Genomic DNA, 21,718 nt, shown 5'->3' with positions numbered 1-21,718 from the left:
CGGGAGGAGGCGGAGGCGTGAAAGAAGCCAATATTCTCGTCCCCATCCACGGAAAAACGAACTTTGGCGCAGAGTTTCCAATATAGGACCCGCTCTTTAATGGAGAGGTGCAGGGCATCGATAGTGAGAGAGCGGAGGAGACGTTCGAGGGGAGAGAGGGGGCGTAGCTCCTCAATGCAATCAAGGAAGCCAACGAGCACCCGACAATCCTGCTCACGGCGGGAAGCTGGCCCCGCCCGCCTCGTCCATCGTTTACAGCAAAGCTTGACTTGACGGAGACGAGCAACGAGTCGAGCAGTAGGATCTGGCCGAAAAGCAGAGGCCCAGGCTGCAACGACCGAAGAGCGAAACGAGGGATGCAGGACCCAAGCTTTCTCGTAACGGAAGATGCGGGTTTTGGGAGCGGCGGAAGAGATCGACGCAACAAGGGGGACGTGGTCGGACGTAGAGCGGGTGAAGGAGGAGAGAGTGGATGTGGGAAACTTAGCGTCCCAAGACACGTTGACAAGGACCCGGTCGAGCCGAGCAAGGATAGGGGAGGACTGGCGATTGGACCAGGTGTAAAGACGGTCGCGGAGGGGAAGGTCAATAAGTAAAAAACACTATTTCAATGCTGAATAAATATTTTAGCGCGCCACGCAACCGCGCGCCTGTTGGAGATGCTCTTAGGTGATGCCCCCTTCAGCAACCATCAACCAGCAACAGGTCCACATAGAATGTACATCTTATTCCATCTGTGAGCTCAGCAACTCTGCACATAAAATGCATGGTAGTTAATACATATGTACGCAGAAAAAATGTTAAAGAAAAAATGTTAATACATATGTACGCTCAACAACTCTACGCAGCGGGGCGGATTAATACTGAACTCTTCTTTGGTCAAATAATAACAATAATAATAATCCTCACTCTCGCACCTACCTACTCAGCTGCGCTGCCTACTTAACCCGTCCCCTCCCTCCATTCCCTCCAAGAAAAGCCTCAGCTTCCTCTCCAGCTAGAGCTCCTACCCATCACAAGTCCTTCGAGAATCTAGCTAGCTTACTTGCTCTAGCACTTCTTTGCATATCTCGATGGAGTGCGAGAACGGGCACGTCGCCGCCAACTTGTGCGTGGCGCAGCCAGCGCGGGCTGACCCACTGAACTGGGGGAAGGCGGCGGAGGAGCTCTCAGGGAGCCATTTGGATGCGGTTAAGCGCATGGTTGAGGAGTACCGTAGGCCCGTGGTGACCATGGAGGGCGCCAGCCTGACCGTCGCCATGGTCGCTGCGGTGGCTGCCGGCGCCGTGACCAGGGTGGAGCTCGACGACTCCGCCCGCGGACGCGTCAAGGAGAGCAGCGACTGGGTCATGAATAGCATGACCAACGGCACCGACAGCTACTACGGTGACGCCACCTCCCACCGGACGACCAAGGAGGTCAGCGCTCTCCAGAGGGAGCTCGTCAGGTACAAGCTAACCCAGGAAAAACGAATTATATTACACTTCTTCATCGTCTCTGTTTGTGAGTTATGGAAGCCTTATTTTTTTAAAAAAAATTGTGCATGTATTCCTTGCTGTTAAGATGCTTTAATGCGCGCGGGAGCCTTCGGCACCGGCAAAGACGGCCATGTTTTGCCTGCTGCGGCGACGAGAGCGGTGATGCTCGTCCGTGTCAATACCTTGCTCCAGGGATATTCTGGCGTCCGCTTCCAGATCCTCGAGACAATTGTCACACTTCTCAACACCAACGTGACACCATGCCAACCTCTCCGGGGCACCCTCACTGCGTCCGGTGACCTCGTCCCGCTTTCCTATATTGCGGGCCTGGTAACCGGCCGCCCAAACTGCATGGCCACAACTCCGGATGGCACGAAGGTTAATGCCGCGGAGGCATTTAATATCGCCGGCATCCAACATGGCTTCTTCGAGCTGCAGCCCAAGGAAGGGCTTGCAATGATGAATAGCACGGCGGTGGGCTCAGGGCTTGCATCCATGGTGCTTTTCGAGGCTAACATCCTTGGTCTCCTTGCTGAGGTCCTGTCAGCTGTCTTCTGTGAGGTCATGAACGGCAACCCGGAGTACACCGACCACTTGACCCACAAGCTGAAGCACCACCCCGGACAGATCGAGGCCGCCGCCATCATGGAGCACATTCTTGAAGGGAGCTCCTACATGATGCTCAAGAAGAAGCTCGACGAGCTTGATACACCAATGAAGCCGAAGCAAGATAGGTATGCACTCTGCACGTCGCCGCAGTGGCTTGGCCCTCAGATTGAGGACATCCGTTCTGCCACCAAGTCGATTGAGCGGGAGATCAACTCTGTCAACAACAACCCACTCATCGACGTCTCCCGTGGCAAGGCTATCCATGGTGGAAACTTCCAGGGCACACCCATTGGTGTGTCCATGGACAACACCGGGCTTTCCATTGCTGCTATAGGCAAGCTCATGTTTGCACAGTTCTCAGAGCTAGTGAACGACTTCTACAACAATGGTTTGCCTTCCAACCTCTCCGGCGGGCGTAACCTAAGCTTGGACTATGGCTTCAAGGGTGCCGAGATTGTGATGGCCTCATACTGCTCCGAGCTCCAATTCTTGGGAAACCCTGTGACCAACCATGTCCAGAGCGCAGAGCAACACAACCAAGGTGTCAACTCTCTCGGTCTCATCTCCTCTAGGAAGACCGCCGAGGCCATTGAGATATTGAAGCTCATGTCCTCGACATTCTTGGTCGCATTGTGTCAGGCTATAGACCTCCGCCACCTTGAGGAGAATGTCAAGAATGTTGTCAAGAATTGTGTGAAGATGGTGGCTAGGAAGACACTGGTCACCAACAACAATGGTCATCTCCACAATGCGCGCTTTTGCGAGGAGGACTTGTTGCTCACAGTCGACCGTGAGGCGGTCTTCGCGTATGCAGATGACCCTTGCAGCTCCAACTACCCATTAATGCAGAAGATGCGTGCAGTCCTTGTGGAGAATGCCTTGGCCAATGGTGAGGCCGAGCGCGATGTGGAGACATCAGTGTTTGCTAAACTTGCCATGTCCGAGCAAGAGCTCCGTGCACTGCTGCCAAAGGAGGTCGAGGCTGCCCGGAGTGCCGTGGAGAACGGTACTGCCGCACAGCAGAATCGTATCATTGAATGCCGATCATACCCGCTCTACCGGTTCGTGCGCAAGGAGCTTGGGACAGAGTACTTGGCCGGGGAGAAGACAAGGTCTCCTGGTGAAGAGGTGGACAAGGTGTTTGTTGCCATGAACAAGGGCAAGCACATCGACGCATTGCTGGAGTGTCTCAAGGAGTGGACTGGTGAGCCCCTTCCGATCCGCTAAACATCGAGAACTTGAAGAGAAGATAGCGTGCTTCAGAGCTATGAAGGCTTCAGACGTTTTTAGTTTATAAGTAATAATGTTGTTTTTCCGTTGGATTTTCTTAGAGGTCGATGTTTTGTAATATTCTCACGGAGTTGATCAGTGGTGAGTACTGATCGGTAGTATCTCCGTCGTGGCTAGTTCCATCAACACAATGTGATGGCTTCTCCGAACTCTTAGTCTTGTATCCAGTTGTTGCTATTTAAGTGTTCTATTTACCAATTTCAGTCTGAAATGTGACAAAGGCACTTCATACGCTGTTCTCTGACTTAACTTTGCGCTAGGAACATATGTTGGATAAATAATTTTTTTATTTCTTTGTTGGTGGCCGAACACAAATAGTTTCTTTCGGCAACGAAAAAGTTCATGAAAACAAAATACCAGGTTCACACGTAATTTGAAAGGGCATTCAAAATAAGCTTGCAAGACGAAAGGCAAGGAGCCCTCTGAAAACCATCTCGAGAATCCATTCGAATATTGTCACGCCCACAAGAGCTGTAACATGTGTGCATACTTGTAGATAACATGTAAATGATTATAAAATACTGTACGTGTAAGTTAATAAAAACAATGTTATTTCTATATAGCCCTCTCAAAACTGATTTTGCTCACTCTCCCGACATGTCCAAGGTTGGCATTTCTTTTCAGTATATCCCACCAAGTGTGATTCAAAAAGCAAATTTCACTGCCATGCATGCGTGGCCACGGTGTGTACTGGGTGGTCACTGCCCGTGCGCAGGACCAGCGTACGCCGGGTTCCTCCTTCATGAGAAAATTCAAACGCCACATGAACTCGTGAGGCACATGCCGCGTGCAACGCGTGCCTCGTCCTCGTGGGCGCAGTTCGGCCCCATCTCCGTACCAGACTAATAATCACTGGTGTAAGGAAGCCACATGCTAGCTGCAGACATTATTTATAGTCTCTCCACGTACCTGACTGCTCACTTCAATCAAACTGTTACCGTAACATTGGAGGATCTTTGCAGCTAATTAATTCGTCGGAAAGCAGCAGGAAAATTATAGAACAAATATAATACTCGAGATCATGATCGAGTTCAAGCCCCATATATACGCGAATATCCAGCTGATGTTCTGCGGCCGCGAATCAAAACACACAAAAATGCCATGTTGTGGGTAAAAATAAACAGTATTACAAAAGATTGTCAGGAAGAAGAGGAAAACACACAAAAATGCCATTATGCAAGCAAGTAAATTGCCAAACTGTTGGGGAAAAACACATAGGGAAATTGATTTAATTTACCCATTGGTAGTATGGGAAACAAAATTTCAGAATTTTTACCATATTAAAAACGGCAGGAAAAGAGGTTGCCATGTACATGATAAATATTTACCTATATGTTGAAAAAATGTTTGCCCATTTTCAAGATTCATGTATTTATAAAATTTACATCTTAAACACACAAACAAAGATGACATGTTATATACCCTAAAACATTCTGGGTATGCCATCATAAAATCACAAAAGATTTTGACATGATGTGTGTTAAGATAAAATTGCCATGCTATGTTTAAATAATTTCTCTGCTATTGAAAATAACTTTCAATGGTGTGCACAATAAAATTGACATGGTCCCAAAATAAGTTATTACAAAGGAATTGACATGGTCAAATTTTGCGATGTTTGGATTACAGAAATGTTATGAATTTGCCATGTGACCAGGAGAAAAATTCTCTAAACTTGTCATGTCTTATACACAAAAAGCATTTTCGCCTCATGTGATAGGTCAAAACATTCCCAAAAAATCGCCATGTCTTGTACACAAAAAAGCGTAATTTTGCCATCTAAAAAAGACCCCCCCCCCCCCCCCCCAAAACAAATTAAAGCGCAATGATTTAAGTGGAACAGAGAAAATGTAAAAATGGCGTGTACCAAATGCAAAAAAACATATCCTATAAGGAACCATGTTTTAGAACACAAAAATTGTGAAACTTTACATATGAATGTAACAAAAATATGTGAAGATTTTCAAGAATATATAAATTTGCCACATGGAAAGTTATTAATTTGTGGATTTGCTATGTAGACATTCCCGAAAGATTTATACAATTTTCCATGGTTGCAAAGCAAAAGTTTGTGAATTTGCCATGTAACCATATATGATTATGCCATTAGGAACATGAACAGAGAAATATTTGCCATAATCCATGGCAAACCTAGATATAATCCTATACAAAATCATGGCAAATTTGCCATGGGTGGACACCTAAAAATAGACCATGGCAAATTTCTTAAATTTGACGTGTTTTCAAAAAACAAGGAAGTTTCTTTAATTTTCCATGTGACCATTAGAAAACATTTTCACATTTGGCTGACATGGTGAGTTGAAAAGGGTATAAAAACTACCAGTCAATGCATACATAATTTGCCATGCATTTTTGTATGTAAAGATGCACAAAATTTCAGGAAAAATGCATCAAAAATCTATGTTGCCATGTAGTATATTGAAAAGGGCATACAAAATGCAAGGTAGTGACTAAAAAAACAAAAATCATGGAAAATTTACCAAAAAAACAGAAAAAGGAAAAAATGTTGCTCGGTTTATTGAGGAAAACCGGGCAAAAACCTAAACTACGAATAGCTAGGTTAGGCCTAAAGCATCACAATACATACAAAACGCCAGAAGGCGAAGACCCCACAACACACTCGGTCGGGGCACTCGAGGGCCTTCACCGCTACCAGAGCACACACCAAAAAATGTTGTATTATTCGAGGCTACCACAAGCATATCCGCAAACCTCGACGCCATCGAAGAGGAACGATACGTCTGATAGAGTGAACCTATGCCGCTCTAATCCCACGAGGTTGGCTGACATAACTCGTTTGACACTCCGTGTATGTGGAGGGTGCTGATGTCTGCTAGAACTACGTCGGTATTTCCCCAAAGAGGAAGGGATGATGCAGTATAGCGACGGTAGGTATTTTCCTCAGTGATGAGACCAAGGTTATCGAACCAGTAGGAGAACCTCCTCAGGCGGCGGCAAGGAGGAGAGGTGAGGGGAGGGTCGCGGATGCGATGGCGCTAGGGTTTCCCTTGGGTCGCCGCGCGGGGGCGACACGGAAGGGGTGGGAGGGGTCAAACAAATCTTCTCCCCATGGAACAATCTTCAACGTGGAGCGCAGCAAAGCTTGGCGGCCTTGGTTCTCAATCCTGGCGTCTCTGTATTGTAGGAGGGACTGCTATCTAGACCCAACATCACACAGGGGAATAACTAATAGATACTTGATCCTGTGACAAACCACAAGGTCGGACTGACATGAAAGAACAAAGGAGCTTTGACCAGCGCTCGAAGCAACACGGAAAATTTGGATGTCAACAATTCTAGCTGAAGTAAGCATTCTCTGGATCTCATAGCTGCATTGACCGAACTCTTCGTGTTCTTCGGCCACCCATTGCCAATAGAGAGCAACTAATGTACGAAGTTTACTGTACAACCTCCTCAACTGCAAAATGCATCGAGCGATTCACATGTGTCTGTAGGAGTACTCAATATTACAACGTGTACCAGTGAGAACATAAGGGTATTCTCACAAAAACCCGAAGACAAAATGACCCATATACCCAGCCCAGCTGTATTTCCAGAAGGAAGAAGAAGCTCATAACTAGTAATGCCGGCAGTTGGAGCAAATTGTAGCACCAAGTAACTTGTCATCAAGGAAGTCGACGGAGTAAGTGCGATTCGGCAGCAGGCGGCCGCCCCCGATCACCTGTCCGCCCTTCATGATTGTGCATCCTTTAGCGTTCTGTATGATCTCGCAACCCAGGGACCCAAAGAGGCCGCCGCTGATCAGGTTGGCCTTCGCTCCAGGGAAGTACCTTACCCCTGAGAGATTCACCGCCCCAGTCACGCGCCCGCATTTTGTGGACACGAGCTCTGCCCCATTGACTCCACGTGAACGAATTTCAGTAGCGTCGTGCACGCCTCGAAGGAGGCTCGGGTCCCCCGTCATAGAGAAGCTAGACCCGGTGTCATGGATCCATAGAGGTGAATCCAACGGATGGAAGCTCCCATTGTCGGTTGAGAGTCCAATGCTCCTTTTGGAAATGCCAAGACGATGACCGCTTTGAGTGATGTAATAAGGGGTGGCACTGCTGCTGCCGGTCGTCAAAACACGCTGCCGTCTTTTTTTCAAAGTACCGACAGGACGTAGGCGCCCGGCATAAGGAGGGATAATATCGCCACCGGTGCCGGCAATGGTTCGACTGACATAGCAAGCCGGGTCTGCAAGATAATCAATCATTAATATTGTTCTGTCATAGCACTACATTAGATAATTGTTATTATGTAGTAAGAAACTTAAACAAACAATGTTAAGAACTCATTATTATTATGCCATCTACGATGCAAATAGGGTGTTTGTAAGTGTGGTTACAAAAATATGTAAGCTAGATTCTTCTTGAACACCACGCATTTTTTTAAGAATCGCTGCAGGCGTGAATATATTTCTCAAACTATGCCTAATTAAACATCTACGCTCTACAAATAAGTATCAATGCTTAAGAAAAACCATCGTATTATTTAAGCGCATTTGCATTTGAGCTACGTGAACAACCGCTTGATGGAAAAGAACTTCCACGCTCGGTCCATAGAGCACTTTTTTCATTGAGAATAAGTCCTTCCCTTTTGTGGGAATTAATTCCCCAACGGCTTGTTCTCACTAGCCGGGCCCTTAGTCCTACTACTCACTAGTGCTCCACCCCACGGAGAACTCTGGTTGCACTTTGGTTGGCTATTTTTATTTCTCTAACTTGACTTAGCTTGACCTACTTGACTCAGCGGCTACTCTGCTTTTAGTAGATGGAGATGCACACCAAGAAAAGATGGATGAAAGATAGTTGAAGTCTCACCTTTGACCTCCTGAATTTGAAGAGTTGTCGGAAAAACACCATGACCTTCCATGCCACTCCAGTCCACAAACAGCAGCAGTTGCACAAGTTTGTTACGCACGCTGGCCAGTACAAAGACATTCAGGTTGCATTGTTTTAGAAGAAGTAGAAAATAGTACATTATGTGGATGCAAGTACACATACCTTGTGTGCCACTCCACGCGAGTAAAATACAACCCTCCGGTGTGCGGGATCACATTCAGTTCAAGACACACTCGGTTAGGAATGTACCAAGTTTGGACAGGACCGCTTTTAATCATAGATAAGAATTTATCCTCGCTGATTTCTTCTCTGCATGTTCAGACTCGATCAAGCATTTCTATGTGTATATAGTTGGAAACATAAATTATAAATACATCACGATAGAAAAGATACATCCTACTACCAAATGTAGTTACACCGTTACACCCACATCTTATATATACTACTGTGGGATAGTATATATACTTTCTCTGATTCATATTAATTGATGCTGCTCTAGTATGTTCGTTCAAAGTGAACTACATAAAAATTGTTACTAAGCCCATAGTTTTATGTATACTTTTGAAATACTTTCATATTTGTACAAAAATATATTATGCTGACAATATAGTACATATAACCTAACAAATACTAGGTATACAATATAAATATTCTTATATACTACATATTGCAGATACATACCATCTTGTATAACAGACAATATCTAAAACGTAGAAACACACGTGGGTGTAACCAAACGTAAAAATATATGTATATGCATTTTGCAAAATATGTGTACCAGATAAAATATGCCCATGGGTGAGTTGTGCATAAAAGCAAAAACACCCTATGTTTCTAAATATAAGACGTTTTGGCAGTTTAAACTGCCAAACTGTCATATATAGGAACGGAGGTAGTACATTTGATAATGTAGTTGCTACAAGAATAATTCGTAATGGCTCCCAAGCTCCAATATTATTTAACAAAGTACAATGATATATTTGCTTAGGAAGGAATTTCTTTTAAAAACACTTACTAGTAATTACCATGATACAATTCTAATTATTGCAAATGGTGCAAGCATGATACATTTTACATAGCAATCCAAGTTTGAATTCGCCATTGTTGATGAATCTTTGTTATTATTTGTGAAAACTACAAACATTAATAATTTCTCATGAATATTGTTTAGAACCTACATGTTTTCTTTTTGAGAAAGGGCTTGAATCATAATGTCAAATCAAGGGGATACAAACACAACAAGTACACACCCGACTTCTACATAATTAGGATGCACACAACCAACAAGGAAAAGAAAAAACACGTAAGGGTCAAGATGAGGCAAATGACCCACTCCAACAAAACATCAACAAACTAACACTACTCTTTACAACAACCAGACTACGAGAATGTTTCCCAATAGCAAGACCTTCAACAAGGAAATAGTGCATGAATGTTGTCGATGCCAGATCTAATTGTGTAGGCTAGATCATGGGTTTTTACCTAGGAGAGGAAGTCCGAACAAAACTCCATGCACTGCCTTCGATAAGGAGGTGTAAACCACCATTTCTAGGTATAACTAGTAAAGGCCAGACCTAGCATTTTCACCTTGGAACTTGAGGCCTTGTACTCATGAGAACACGAGCATAAATGAAATCCCATGTGTTTCGGCACCAACTTGCTATGAGAAGCCATGCCGCAATCCCCTGACCGGCGCTGGAGTTGTTATCACGATGCTCCACAGAATGGGCAAATGTTGAGGCACTAGATCTTCCATCGCAAACATCAACAAGCGAGCTAATTAATATGCACAACCCAATCGTCACTGGTAGACAACATATACCAGTTGTGGAAAATCCATTACAGGGGTGGGAAGCATGGTGGTAACATGCCACGCGAGGCCCGACGACCATGTCGCCACTCGCCACACCACCATCGAGCAGCCACCACCGTCGGCTCTAGTGGTCACTCCAGCCACTTTACCCCATGCCAATGGATGACCACGAAAGCAAGATTAGCAGCAAAGCCCTAGCGGCCGTATCGTGCACCCCTCCTCCCAGGTCACAATGGCAGGGGACCGAGACTGAGATGCCGTAGGGAGGCCGACCGTCACCAGATCAAGTCGGTCTAGATGTGCCTGACTAGTCCTCAAATGAGACTTTTGCAAGGTTCTCCCCCTCCACAGACACATATCAGCCAACTAGTGCCGTAGTGAGTGCCCCAGAAGGCTATCGAGCAATGAGAACATCAGCCAACCAACGGTGCAACAAGCATCGCCAAACAGAGCAAGCGGTTATGTCGCTTGAACAAGAGGAGCACCTACTCTCGCTGAATGCGTTGACAATAGCATGCTCGCACGCAATGAACCTCCACCACCGTCTTGTGTCGTCGTCTCCTCCACGAGCCCAAGACCATGTGCATGCTAGCAGTAGGCCCACCAATGCAGTGTCAAGATCAAGTTAGCCTGAGCATAGTGGCTACCGTAGCGCTGAGATCCTCCCTCACCGTTGTGAGAGTGGTAGCAACTGTTGAACACCGTGCTTGCAGACCACCGCTACATGCCGACAAGTCCTAGGGCCATTGCCGTGGCAATCGCACACCATCGCCCCTCACGAGGCGGCCTCCACCCTGGCGCCAGATGCTAGAGGAGGAGCCTCGGCGTGGAGTCTTGGTGGTGGCGCTAGGGCACTCAAGCATTGCTTGGGGAGCGATGCATAGGGTTCCGGTTTGCTCGTTTTTGTTGGATGATTTTCAGACCTACATTTACGATTCTTTTTAGGATCTTTTGAAATTCGCAAATCTACATTGGTTGCTATATTATGTATCGATCTCTTGCATGTCTTTGTAAATATCACACATCACAGGACATTTCCTTATTTTTCCTAACAAAATTCTTTATACCCATAAAGAAAGAGTTTTGCTTTGGTACACCCTCCTTAAAAGTTTGCATGAATATTAAAGCTACTTAAAAAGACTAACACAATATTAGCATGCAGATCAAACGTATTGAGTATATTGATTTGAATACAAAAGACTATATTATCCTTTTAATGTCCACCTTTATCTGCATTGAAATCCGTAAACTTTTCTAAGGGGTGTACCGAAGCAAAGTTCAAAAAGAAAACCTGAAGTCAGTACATCATAGACTCATGGTGACCCGCATGTCATGGACGTAAGTGGTGCTTTTTTTGTTACATTTTGTAGGACCATATAATGATCTAAGTCTTCTTTAAACTTCCCTAAAAATCCTTTTAAAACCGGTATGTGTTTGATTAATGTTTCAACTTGAATAAATGACGGACTTTCCTCCAGACGTATACACGCACTCATGGTTCACTAATAAAAAATCAAAATCCTGCCACCACCCTGCCTGGTATTTGTCGTCCAGATAGACCCAAAAGTAGAAAAAAGAAAAAGAAAAGGACCTTTTGCTTTGCAGATGTTTCATGATGATACCAATAATGCGCTGCACATGAGAAATCCATTTTGGTCCCTCGTTTTTTGAGAGAATGCTGTTCAGAATCAAGCTCGCATGCGGACCATGCGACACCCGTAGAAAATCCAGGCACTGACATTTCCATGGGAAGGTAAAACATAAGGTCTTGGCTTCGCAAACATGGAAACTAGAGCTACTAGGTACTTACCACCCCCTTCAATATTTCATCCAGCAGCTCGCCAAACCTGTCCATGTGCTGGGTGTGGAAAGGATGATCATGCGCCAGGGCCCTAGGCTTGACATAACTGACTCTGGAGAGTAATCCACTGAGATCTTGTTCGAGACGCTTGATATACATACTGACCCCCTCTTGCCGGCCGTCTTTGGGATCTATGCCCCTAGAGATTTTCCGGAGCCAGAGACGTATGAAATCCAGCGAAGTGAAAGTGGCATCAGACACTTTCGTCCCAGTAGGACCCGTCTTCCACTGGGACGCAGAATGATTGTCAAAGAATCTGCAGGACGGAAATAGTTAGACAGATAATCAAATAAAATATGGGTTAACGTACGTGAGATAAATGATGAGTGTGGGGCTCGGACGGATGAATCACGATTTTGTGTTGTTCTATATATAGGGCTAGGGCTATGCAAGACCCCATGCATGATCAAATAATGGAAAGTAAGTACCTCGATATCGAGCCAACGGGGCTATCCGGTTCCTCCATGGTCCGCCTCACAAAAGTTGTATCTCCTTGGAGGATGATGGGTGAATAGACAGGGTAACCATGGCGTAGGAGAGGCGCGGCCGGAGACAGGGCAAGGATTTTGTGCTGTTCCATAGGGCTACGCAAGAGCCCATCATCAAATGGAAAGCGCCTCCTGCTGCCAACGTGAACGGAGGTATCCAGGTTCAATCTGGCTTTCAGCTCCTCCATAATGTCGTCCATGGTCAGCCTCGGAGGATAAACTGTGTGAATTACAGACAGGGGAACCGGCCGGAGACGTACAGTAGGAGAACAGGCCGGTTAATGATATGTTTTATTTTTCCAAGGCGTGCTTGGGCAACCCCGAAAACAAATCTTTAGGTAAGGTTTCCAATTAAGCCGTGTGACAAACAACACAAAAGTCCAACAGGTCATGCTGCCGTCGGTGGCCGGCAGGTTTGTCCTTAGGCGTACGCCGGCCGGCCGTAAGCTAGCTAGCTACCAAGGTAGAGGAGAAACTGAAGCGGCACGGAGGTGCCCCTAGGACAAGAAGAAAGGCCACATGACTGGCACTTGTGTTGTTAAGCCCGTCAACCTTCCCCCCTATGACTGAAATCACCCGTCCTTGTTCCTCCCCCAAGCTCGCCATGGAGCCTGAAGCCGGCTTACCACCGAGGTACTGAGCAGCACGACTATTTCTTCTAGTTCGTTACCGCAATTCATGTTCATGGATCCACGTTTCCTTGCTCTTCTGCTTCTGAATCTTTCTTTCTTCAGCATATACATGAGGAGAGCTTTCCCCTGATTTCACATATAGATTTTGTTAAGAGTACTGCTCTCAATCCTGTTATTTAGTACTGCGACTGCTAGCAGCAACATCCCTGAATTTCGACTGGGAAATTCTTACAATTATGTATGTTTTCTGCACATCTTTTAAAATTTATCATGTCAGCTTTTTAGCGGATAATTAAAATAACCGCTGTCTATTGCCGCGATAATTCTTACTCCCTTTGTAAACTAGTGATCTAAACACTCTTATATTTCTTTATGGAGGGAGTACTATTTAGTCATGTAGGGGAACATAGTTTGGACATGAATGAACATGACTACTCGAGGTAGGCATAGTATTGAACATTTGCATTGCAACAAATGGTAATTACTCTCTGCTAAAGGAAAGTATCAAATTGATTATGTTTTGGCCATTTTTGCCTCTTCTTACCATGTGAGAGAGTTTCCCCCTGATTCCACATATTTTTCTGACGGAGCTGCCCATCTCTATCGTGATTAATTTGGGTCTACAATGTGCGGTCTAACACACAATTTCATACGTAAATACTGCTAGCAACGTAACAGCAGCACGATCTGATTTTAATTTTTGTCCTCTTTAGTCTGATCATCCATTAATTTCAAGTTGGAAATCCCCCGCAAAAAAAAAATTCAAGTTGGAAATATATAAGATTGTACATACTATATGTGTTTACATCTTTTAGGGTGCAAGCGTGGTTGCAAGAGGAATTGCACTGTGTGATGATGCACTATGAGATGCGGCCATCCAGGGCCCAAGGAGGAACAACATATACTAAGCCATATGGCCAAACGACAAGGGATAAACTTGTTGATGATCTTGATAACAACAGGTACCATGTTATTGTTTTTGCGAAATACGGGTATACAAGATTGACACACAAATTGTAAACTGTGCTAGCCTTTTTTCGTTTCTAAATTTATTTTGGCTTTTGTGCATCAGATAATTGCAAGATCCACTAATAGCCTTGTAGAAACATAGTATGGGGAGGAAGAAACATGAGAATTTGAGCTACGCATAGTATTGAATGTTTGCAACAAATAATAATTACGCTGAGTCAGAAAAGCATCAATTTGATTGTGTACCATTGCCACAGTGAAGCCTAGACATTTATGTGTCTATAATTTAGGAATACAATTGTTCTTTTTTGTTTACGCGTATGTAAATACTGAAATGTAGGAACCAAACATTTCTCGACAGACAACATAAGGAAGTTGAGAATAGTTCAATTCTTCTTTATTTTGATTGAAAGAGGACTATTAAATAAAACCAAAATATATATGTATGCACATTTGACGCATTTTCACGATTTGATGCCTGCAGAATGCATCAACCCTTTTCCATATTGCCCCTCATTGGGATTGGAGGAGTTGGCAAGACAACCCTCGTGAGGCATGTCTGGGAATTTGACACCGACACACTACCACGTCGCATATTTAATCGAGTCAGCCAGTCCTTTGCCTCAGACCTAACAAGTATCAGAAGGAAAATAAAGGTTACAATTGATTTCATGCTGGGCATCGACAATCAAAAAGCTACCAGGTATGGCATTTCAGTCTGTGGAGAAAGCTAAGTAGTTTGATCTTACACCCTAAGTTAAGAGCGGTTCAGAAACTTTCGAATCAAAGAGATTTTGGCACGTTTAGGACATATCATCAAATTCTGCCGATGCAAAGTGTAATGGATTTAGGTTGGCTTGCTAACTTGATTATTCAGATATTCATTCAGTCACAAACTTTGCTCTTGTTCTCCTATGCAAGGAAAAAAAGGATCGACATGGACATCTTGTGGTGCATCGTCGACGACCTCGCTGAACAGCGAAACATCGACCAACCTTCAGTCGATCCTCTTTCTATAGCATGCCTTCTCATGAGTTTAGCAGCAGGTGATCTTGGTGAGACTGAAATAAAGGACACACGCCGCCGCCTTAGGAGGATTAGACGGAGCAAGGGTCGTAGGGTGGCACCAAGACGACGATGCTTGGCACAGAGGGCTCGAGATCAGAAACGACAGAACACATGTCGCAAGATCAGAGGACTTGTCTCCAGGTACCTTCTTCATCTATGTCTCCCATCCCAAATAAACAACATCTTCTTCATCCTAAGTCAATGCACAAAAATCTTGGAAAATATCAGGGAAATGTATTTTTTTTATAAAGATAGTGGCCCCTCTGGTTTCATTTAACTAAAACGGTAATGTCTTAAAAGCTACTACTACGAAGCAAACTAAAAGGCGAACTAGACAGACGATGCATGATCTGTACAACATGGGTAAGCAAGCACCCAAACTACACCAGATCACAGAGAAGCAATAGGAGCAAAAGCGACTCCTGCCTCCCAAGGGGACATCTAAAGAAAGAGCCCCTGAACACTACATCATGATATGGGTAACTACACATCAGAGCCGCTAAGAGCATGAGAATAACATTCAACTTTAGTCTAGGCAACAATTTAGATGTTACCTCCATAACATCAGCCACGACAAGTCGAGGTGGCAATAGGATTACCCGGGCTAGTATTGGACCCCCATCCCCGTCCCTGTGACAGCTTCCCCATTCTCAATCAAGTTTCTATAGTAAGATTTAACTTGGTAAACACCACTTCTGATTAGTGTCCATTGAATGGTGTCCCTCTGATCCGTAAGTTCAAAATGTTCCCAAGCTTCTTTTACATGTTCCCATAAATCCAAAGATTCATCCCAAAAAGTCCTACGATATTGAACCTGATCAAGCCCCTTATTAAATAATTCAACCACAAAAATGTTCTTTGCGACTCCTCAACATGAGGCTCACGTGATTGCACGCTAGCTTGCATCGCAAGATCAAGTCTAGCTTGCTCAACATATTTTAAAGTGATTAATATTATTAATTAACCATGTCAAGAGAACAGCCCAAATTGATCCACACAGGAAGCCATATTGGACAAGCTGGGATTAGAAAATGTCACAACAGTAGGCGAAAAGTGGCTTACCATAATTGTTTATATTTCAATCTGGAGCATCTCCTCCAAATACTCACTATCATGATCATTATTATTGTCATGAACATCTTTTTCCTCCTCTTCGGAGCCCCATCCACTTCTTCCAGATCCTTAATAGCATTCTGAGTTCCCATACCTTCAAGCATGTTATGTTGTAGCAATTCATGTTGTCTTTTGACCTCTTTATCTAGACCTTTTTTCTTCTGAATTTCCATATGTTTCCTCCCCCTTTCCTCAATGACTAACTGTGATGCATGTCTACCAGTAGTTTCTTCAACAATTTGTAACCTAATAAGTAAATCCTCATTGGCATTCTTACTGTTTGATGTCTCAGTCTCACCCGCATTTACATAGTGGCTTCCTCCGGTTAACATATTGACCTGCTCCTGTCCTTTTAACACCTCTTCATACTGTTTCAAAGACATACTCCCCAAGGTCATATTTGCAACATTAATCTCAGACATTTTTCCTCTTTTCCCCCCTAACTTCATCTTTATTAATTCCTTCCAAGCTCTCAACATTGATGGAATCAAAGGTTTTCCTATTGTTACCCTCTTCATTCTTATACCATCCCTGCTCAGCAACAGACTCAATAGCAAAACCAATATCATATAGCAGTAACTCCTCGGTTGTAATATCCGTACCCACATGAATCCTATGTAGATCTCTAACCCCCACTTTGAATCTGATTTCCTCGCTAGGGTTCATGTTTTTCACATCAATATCAACTACAAGCCCCAAATCAGACCCAAATTTCATAAGATCAAAGGTAATATCTCAAAGAATCAAGTACCCTAATCATATGAGCCAAACACATTACGCAATTTACCTTTAGCATTGTTGGTTGGATTCCCAAAATCCATTGCAATTACCGCCCCAATCCTTAGCAAGGAAAAAGGCTTTAAATTGTTCAACTCCACTGGTTTAGCTTTATTAGGAAATATCATTAGTAAAGTGTTGTTCCCATGAATGAAACTTAGAGCATCTCCAGCCGCGCCCCCAACAAGGCCCCCCAGGCGACTTTTCGGCCGCCGGCGCCAAAAAATCGGCCCAGTCGCCCCAAGGGCCCAGTTTTCGCCGGCTCGGGCCGAAATTGGCGCCGGCGGACCCAACCCGAACCCGGCGCGCTGGGGCGCCGAGCGAATCGTTTTTGGCGCGAAAGAGCCGCGGGCCAGCCGCGTCAGCGACACCGCCTCGTCTTCTCCAACGCCTCGGTTTCCCGCGGGGAATCAATGGCAAGGCTGCCGCCGGTCAGCTTTGGCATTGATTCCTCACGGGCGGCGCGTCACGGGACGGCGCGCCGACGCCTCCCCTCCCTCGGACGCGTACACACGGGCGCGGTGCGGCTATATATGGCCTCGCTCGCCTCTGATGAGCGCTACCTCTCCCGAGCGCCGCCGCCGAGCTCTCCCCCAGCCCTCCCTCTCCCGTGAGCCGCCGCCCAGCCCCTCCATCTCCCTCCCCTTTCCTGACGGCCGAGCGTTTCCTCGGAGACGAGGCGGCGGCCAACGGCTTCGGCCGCCGCTCGCTCCGCGAACAGGAGTCCTGGCTCCTGTTCCAGGCGAACATCCCGGCGCCGCTGGACATGCGCGCCGGGCCGACGGGCTGGAGGCTCAGCAACGGGGGAGTGCCCATTCCCCCGTTGCCTGATGCCGTGGCCAAACCCTCCTACTTCGCTGACGAGGTCGAGGTCGTGTGCGCCTCCCTCACCGACGCCCAACTCTCCCTCCCCCAGTACGCCGCCGACAACCACGCGGCTTGGGCGGCGTACTTCGAGCGCCGTCAGCAGCAGCAACTGGCGTCCACCAACGGTGCGCCGGTGGTCGGCGGCGTGAAGAACAGCGAGGGGCGCCCCCGGCCGCACACTTGAGGGCGTGCTGACGCACCTCGAGGGCGGCAACAACCCGCCGTTGGCGTACCCCCCGGCGAGGGCGGCCGCCCCGGCGCACCGCCGACGCGACGGGCAATGGGCGCCAAGGAGGTTCGGCTCCTCCTCCTCTTCTTCCTCCTCGCGCTCTTCCCCCCACTCCTCCGGCACTCCGACGCTGCTCGGCGTCAAGGCCGAGCCCGCGGCGGAGACGCCGCTCGGCCGGCGCACTCGCAGCGCCGGCATCGTCATCAACGAGGGCGGCTGGCGCGCCTCCTCGTCGGCTCCTCCTACGCGCTTCGTCAAGCCAAAGACGGAGCCGGGGCTCGCGCCGGTGAAGACGGAGCCGGGTCTCCCCGCCGTGAAAACGAAGCACGGCGAGGTCGGGCTCGACGACGACGCGGCCCTTGAATGGGCACGCCAGGACTCCCTGAAGATGGCGAGGGAGCACCAGTGCGCCGCCCTGCGGCGCTTCGCGCAGCACCGCCGAGGCCGCGACGAAGGAGGAGTCGTCATCGACGACAGCGACGACGACGACGCGCCGCCGCCGCCACCAGTCCGCCATGGCGACGCCGGGGAGGGGTCCAGCAGGGGCGCCCGCGTCAAGGAGGAGAAGGCCGACGATGGCGGCGACGACGGCGACTACTCGGCGTTCAGCTAGTTTTTTTAGATTAGTTTATATATTCGCTATGTATGTAATGAAAATCCGTGAACATGTCTAATATATGCCCAAGTTTGCCGAAATTTGTCGTGTTTAGCCGAACTTCGCCGAACTTTGCCTAAATTTGCTATATATTTTTATTTTTTGAACGCGCCTGGGGGCGGCCCGGGGGGCGGCGGCTGGGGACCAACTCGCCCCCGGCCCATTTTTGCGCCGGGTCACCCCCAGGCGGCGATTTTAGGCGCCCCCTGGGGGGCCAACGGCTGGAGATGCTCTTAGCTCGCCATGCCCTATTCCAATTGAACATAGCATGAACACCATGTGGTAGTTGGATCCCGTTAAGTTGCGAGATCTCACAATTACCAGGTTGTGTAGTGCTGAAATTAAATCTTCCGATTCAACGGTATGAGGCTTTGGTTCCGCCCTGTCAACGAAGTGCCTTCACCCAATCACCCTAACTAACACACTCTTGACCAGTTGAGGTCTTTGGGACGGGGCAACTACCACCTCCAACTTCAGCTTATGTACTGGATCCTCCGGTTTTCCCTTCTCCGCATGTGATAGCTAATTCATTCTATGTCAGGGTAGATTGCATGTAGTTTCTCGAGCGGATATCGCAATCCTTTAGGGTTTATGGGTTTTAGGGTTTGTACTTATTTTTTTCGAAAAGGGGATAATCCCTGCCTTTGCATCATCATGATGCACACAACCAAATTTGGGGTCTCTGTTTATTACTGTAGAAAGCAAGTCTCTAGTTTTTAATCATTTTCTGTGTGTTTAGTTTCGAATTTGCTGACGAACTTCTGTAAAGCTATTTATAGACTCTTTGACTTGACGAAGAAAAAGATATTGAGAAAGTAAACCTTGGCATGAAGTCACTAATCACTGGGGGAAAAATTAAGATAAAAGGAAGGGGTAGTCACTAGTGAAACTTGGGTCTGGTTGCGACCAAGCTATGAGGCATCGAGAGCATGTAGCCACACCATGTGAGCGGGTGAAGAACCCGGTTAGACCATTCTGATGGCGGCGGCGGGTATGTGGACAATGTTCGGCGGCATCAGGCAGGTGAACAACGGCAACAATAGCGGACAGCTATAGGAAGCAAGTCTCTAGTTTTGCTGCATCTCAGATTCAACTGTTCCTTTCTTTTCTTTTTCTTTTAAACAGGAACGTATCTCGTATTGAATGAATATCGCCGAAAATGCTGAAATAAATTTAGGAAAATGCGGGCACCAATGCCAAGTCTAGGACTTGAACCCTAGTAGGTTGGTTCCACCACACAAAACCTAACCATCTGAGCCACACGCATTTCGCACTTTGATGCTTATTATTGTTGAATCTGAGATGGCTATGTTTGATTCACTCAATTTAACAAATTCTGAGAAATCCTGTGCAATACTGCTTAAAATTGATCTCTCACGCTGCTCTTCTCTCTTCGAGTTAAGATCTCAATCTTGTCCATCTATATAATAACTCTTTGGGCTGCTATGAATTACAGATCTGACCCTATATCTGCGGACAAGTTGAGCTTATTGACTCCAGACGAGCCGCCCGCGCAAACCTGGCACGTGGCATCTGCTGCTCCGCAACATATGACAGGTTACCTCAACCATTTGGTCGACTACACCCCTGCTGCCTCTGGCGATCAAGTTATCGATACGCCTAGTATGGGCTGTATGGCAGTCCATGGCCGTGGTTCGGTGAACACCACCAACATAATTCTGCAAGATGTTCTCTACATCCCTGGGCTTGACGCGAACCTCGTCTCCACTGGCCAGCTCGCAGAACTTGGCTACACCATCGCCCTTGGTCCTTACGGGTGCCGCATCTACAAGGACGACGGAGGCATGAATCTTGTTGGGAAGGCGCATTACGGCGATGGTTACCTGCTGGAGCTAGATTTTCTCAGGGTTGCTTCCACCAACTGATCCACACGCCTGCCGGCTTTTGGGAGCTATTCCCTCAGTGACTCAATATAAGACATTTTTTGTAACCATGACAGTGTTAAAAAACGTCTTGTATTAAGTTACGGAGGGAGTATGTATTTGTATTTCTATAAGCTACAATATATAATAATTCCACTATATGAACTACGTGTTTGTATTAGAGTGTGCATGCACACAACACTAGCGTCTTAACTGACTCTACCTCAGTTTGATGCGGTTGTCACTGCCATTTGGCTTGTAAGCTCATGTACCACAATATGTATTTACAGTTTAGACACCCACCACCACCACATGGTGGACCATGTATGTCGGATTATGTTGTTGTGCGAAATATTGCAGTCTGTAATCGTTGCACATGCTTCAATCGGATTGTTTTCTTCCATCAAGCCGGCTCTATATAATGTTTCTTTAGTTTGGCGTTTCTGGCGGCCAAGTTGCTTAATGTTATATATCCAGCCGTTCTCTTGACTTGGAGACACGTCATCTTGGAGCTCCACTGTCCTATAGATCACCTTCGTCACATTCCCCGGGAGATTTGGGTCGGCTTGTAGTCTGACGACAAGTGTCGGTGTTCACAGAGGCGCGGTGTCCGCGGGCTCGCTGAACCCGACACCTGCTTCTCGACTGTGGGCTGCAAGGGCTTCGATGGTAGCTCACGGTTGGCGGTGAGGTCGTTTCTTGCCATCGTATGTCTCACGCGGCGACCTCATGCCACTTCTGCTGTACAACTCCTTTAAACACATCAATGAAGAAGATCTCTACATACCCCTTCATAATAAAAGGTAGGATGCTCTTTTCTGAAAATACGTCGCCTCCGATACGCAGTTTGTGCACCTACAGCCCGCACACACACACCCTCCGGCCTGGGCCGGCACAATTTCCAGTTTTCCCTTTTCTGTAAAACCCTTTAAAAAAGAGTGCCTGGCAAGATTCAAACCCGGCCAGCAACTACTAGCTTAGCACAAGCGCGCTGATCAGCTGGACTACTCTCTTGTTGTGCCTAGTTACCTTATTTTTCCTTCTTCAAATATAACACTAACCAATGTAAGCCTGTTTGGTTTTCTTTCTTTTTTTGGTTTTTGTTTGTCTGGTTTTCTTCT

General features: G+C 46.5%; 2 protein-coding genes across 2 annotated transcripts; both read left to right on the top strand.

The window, feature by feature from the left end:
* Positions 1-990: 990 nt before the first annotated feature.
* LOC109736056 (phenylalanine ammonia-lyase-like) lies at positions 991-3,526 on the top strand. The gene is made up of 2 exons (XM_020295274.2): positions 991-1,451; positions 1,572-3,526. Exons 1-2 carry the CDS (start codon positions 1,074-1,076, stop codon positions 3,312-3,314), a joined length of 2,121 nt encoding a protein of 706 aa, XP_020150863.1. The 5' UTR covers positions 991-1,073; the 3' UTR covers positions 3,315-3,526.
* A 16,633-nt stretch (positions 3,527-20,159) lies between these two features.
* Positions 20,160-20,600, top strand: LOC141041886 (uncharacterized). The gene has a single exon (XM_073509449.1). It carries the CDS (start codon positions 20,160-20,162, stop codon positions 20,598-20,600), a length of 441 nt encoding a protein of 146 aa, XP_073365550.1.
* Positions 20,601-21,718: the final 1,118 nt, after the last annotated feature.

The sequence above is a fragment of the Aegilops tauschii genome, chromosome 2 (assembly GCF_002575655.3).
Source record: "Aegilops tauschii subsp. strangulata cultivar AL8/78 chromosome 2, Aet v6.0, whole genome shotgun sequence".
NCBI lineage: Eukaryota > Viridiplantae > Streptophyta > Magnoliopsida > Poales > Poaceae > Aegilops > Aegilops tauschii.
This window is presented reverse-complemented; position numbering and strand designations above follow the sequence as displayed.

Coding starts and splice junctions, on each gene's coding strand:
- LOC109736056 (XM_020295274.2), top strand. CDS start 1,074: ATGGAGTGCGAGAACGGGCACGTCGCCGCCAACTTGTGCGTGGCGCAG. Junction 1,452..1,571: donor AGAGGGAGCTCGTCAGGTAC/AAGCTAACCCAG, acceptor TAAGATGCTTTA/ATGCGCGCGGGAGCCTTCGG.
- LOC141041886 (XM_073509449.1), top strand. CDS start 20,160: ATGAATTACAGATCTGACCCTATATCTGCGGACAAGTTGAGCTTATTG.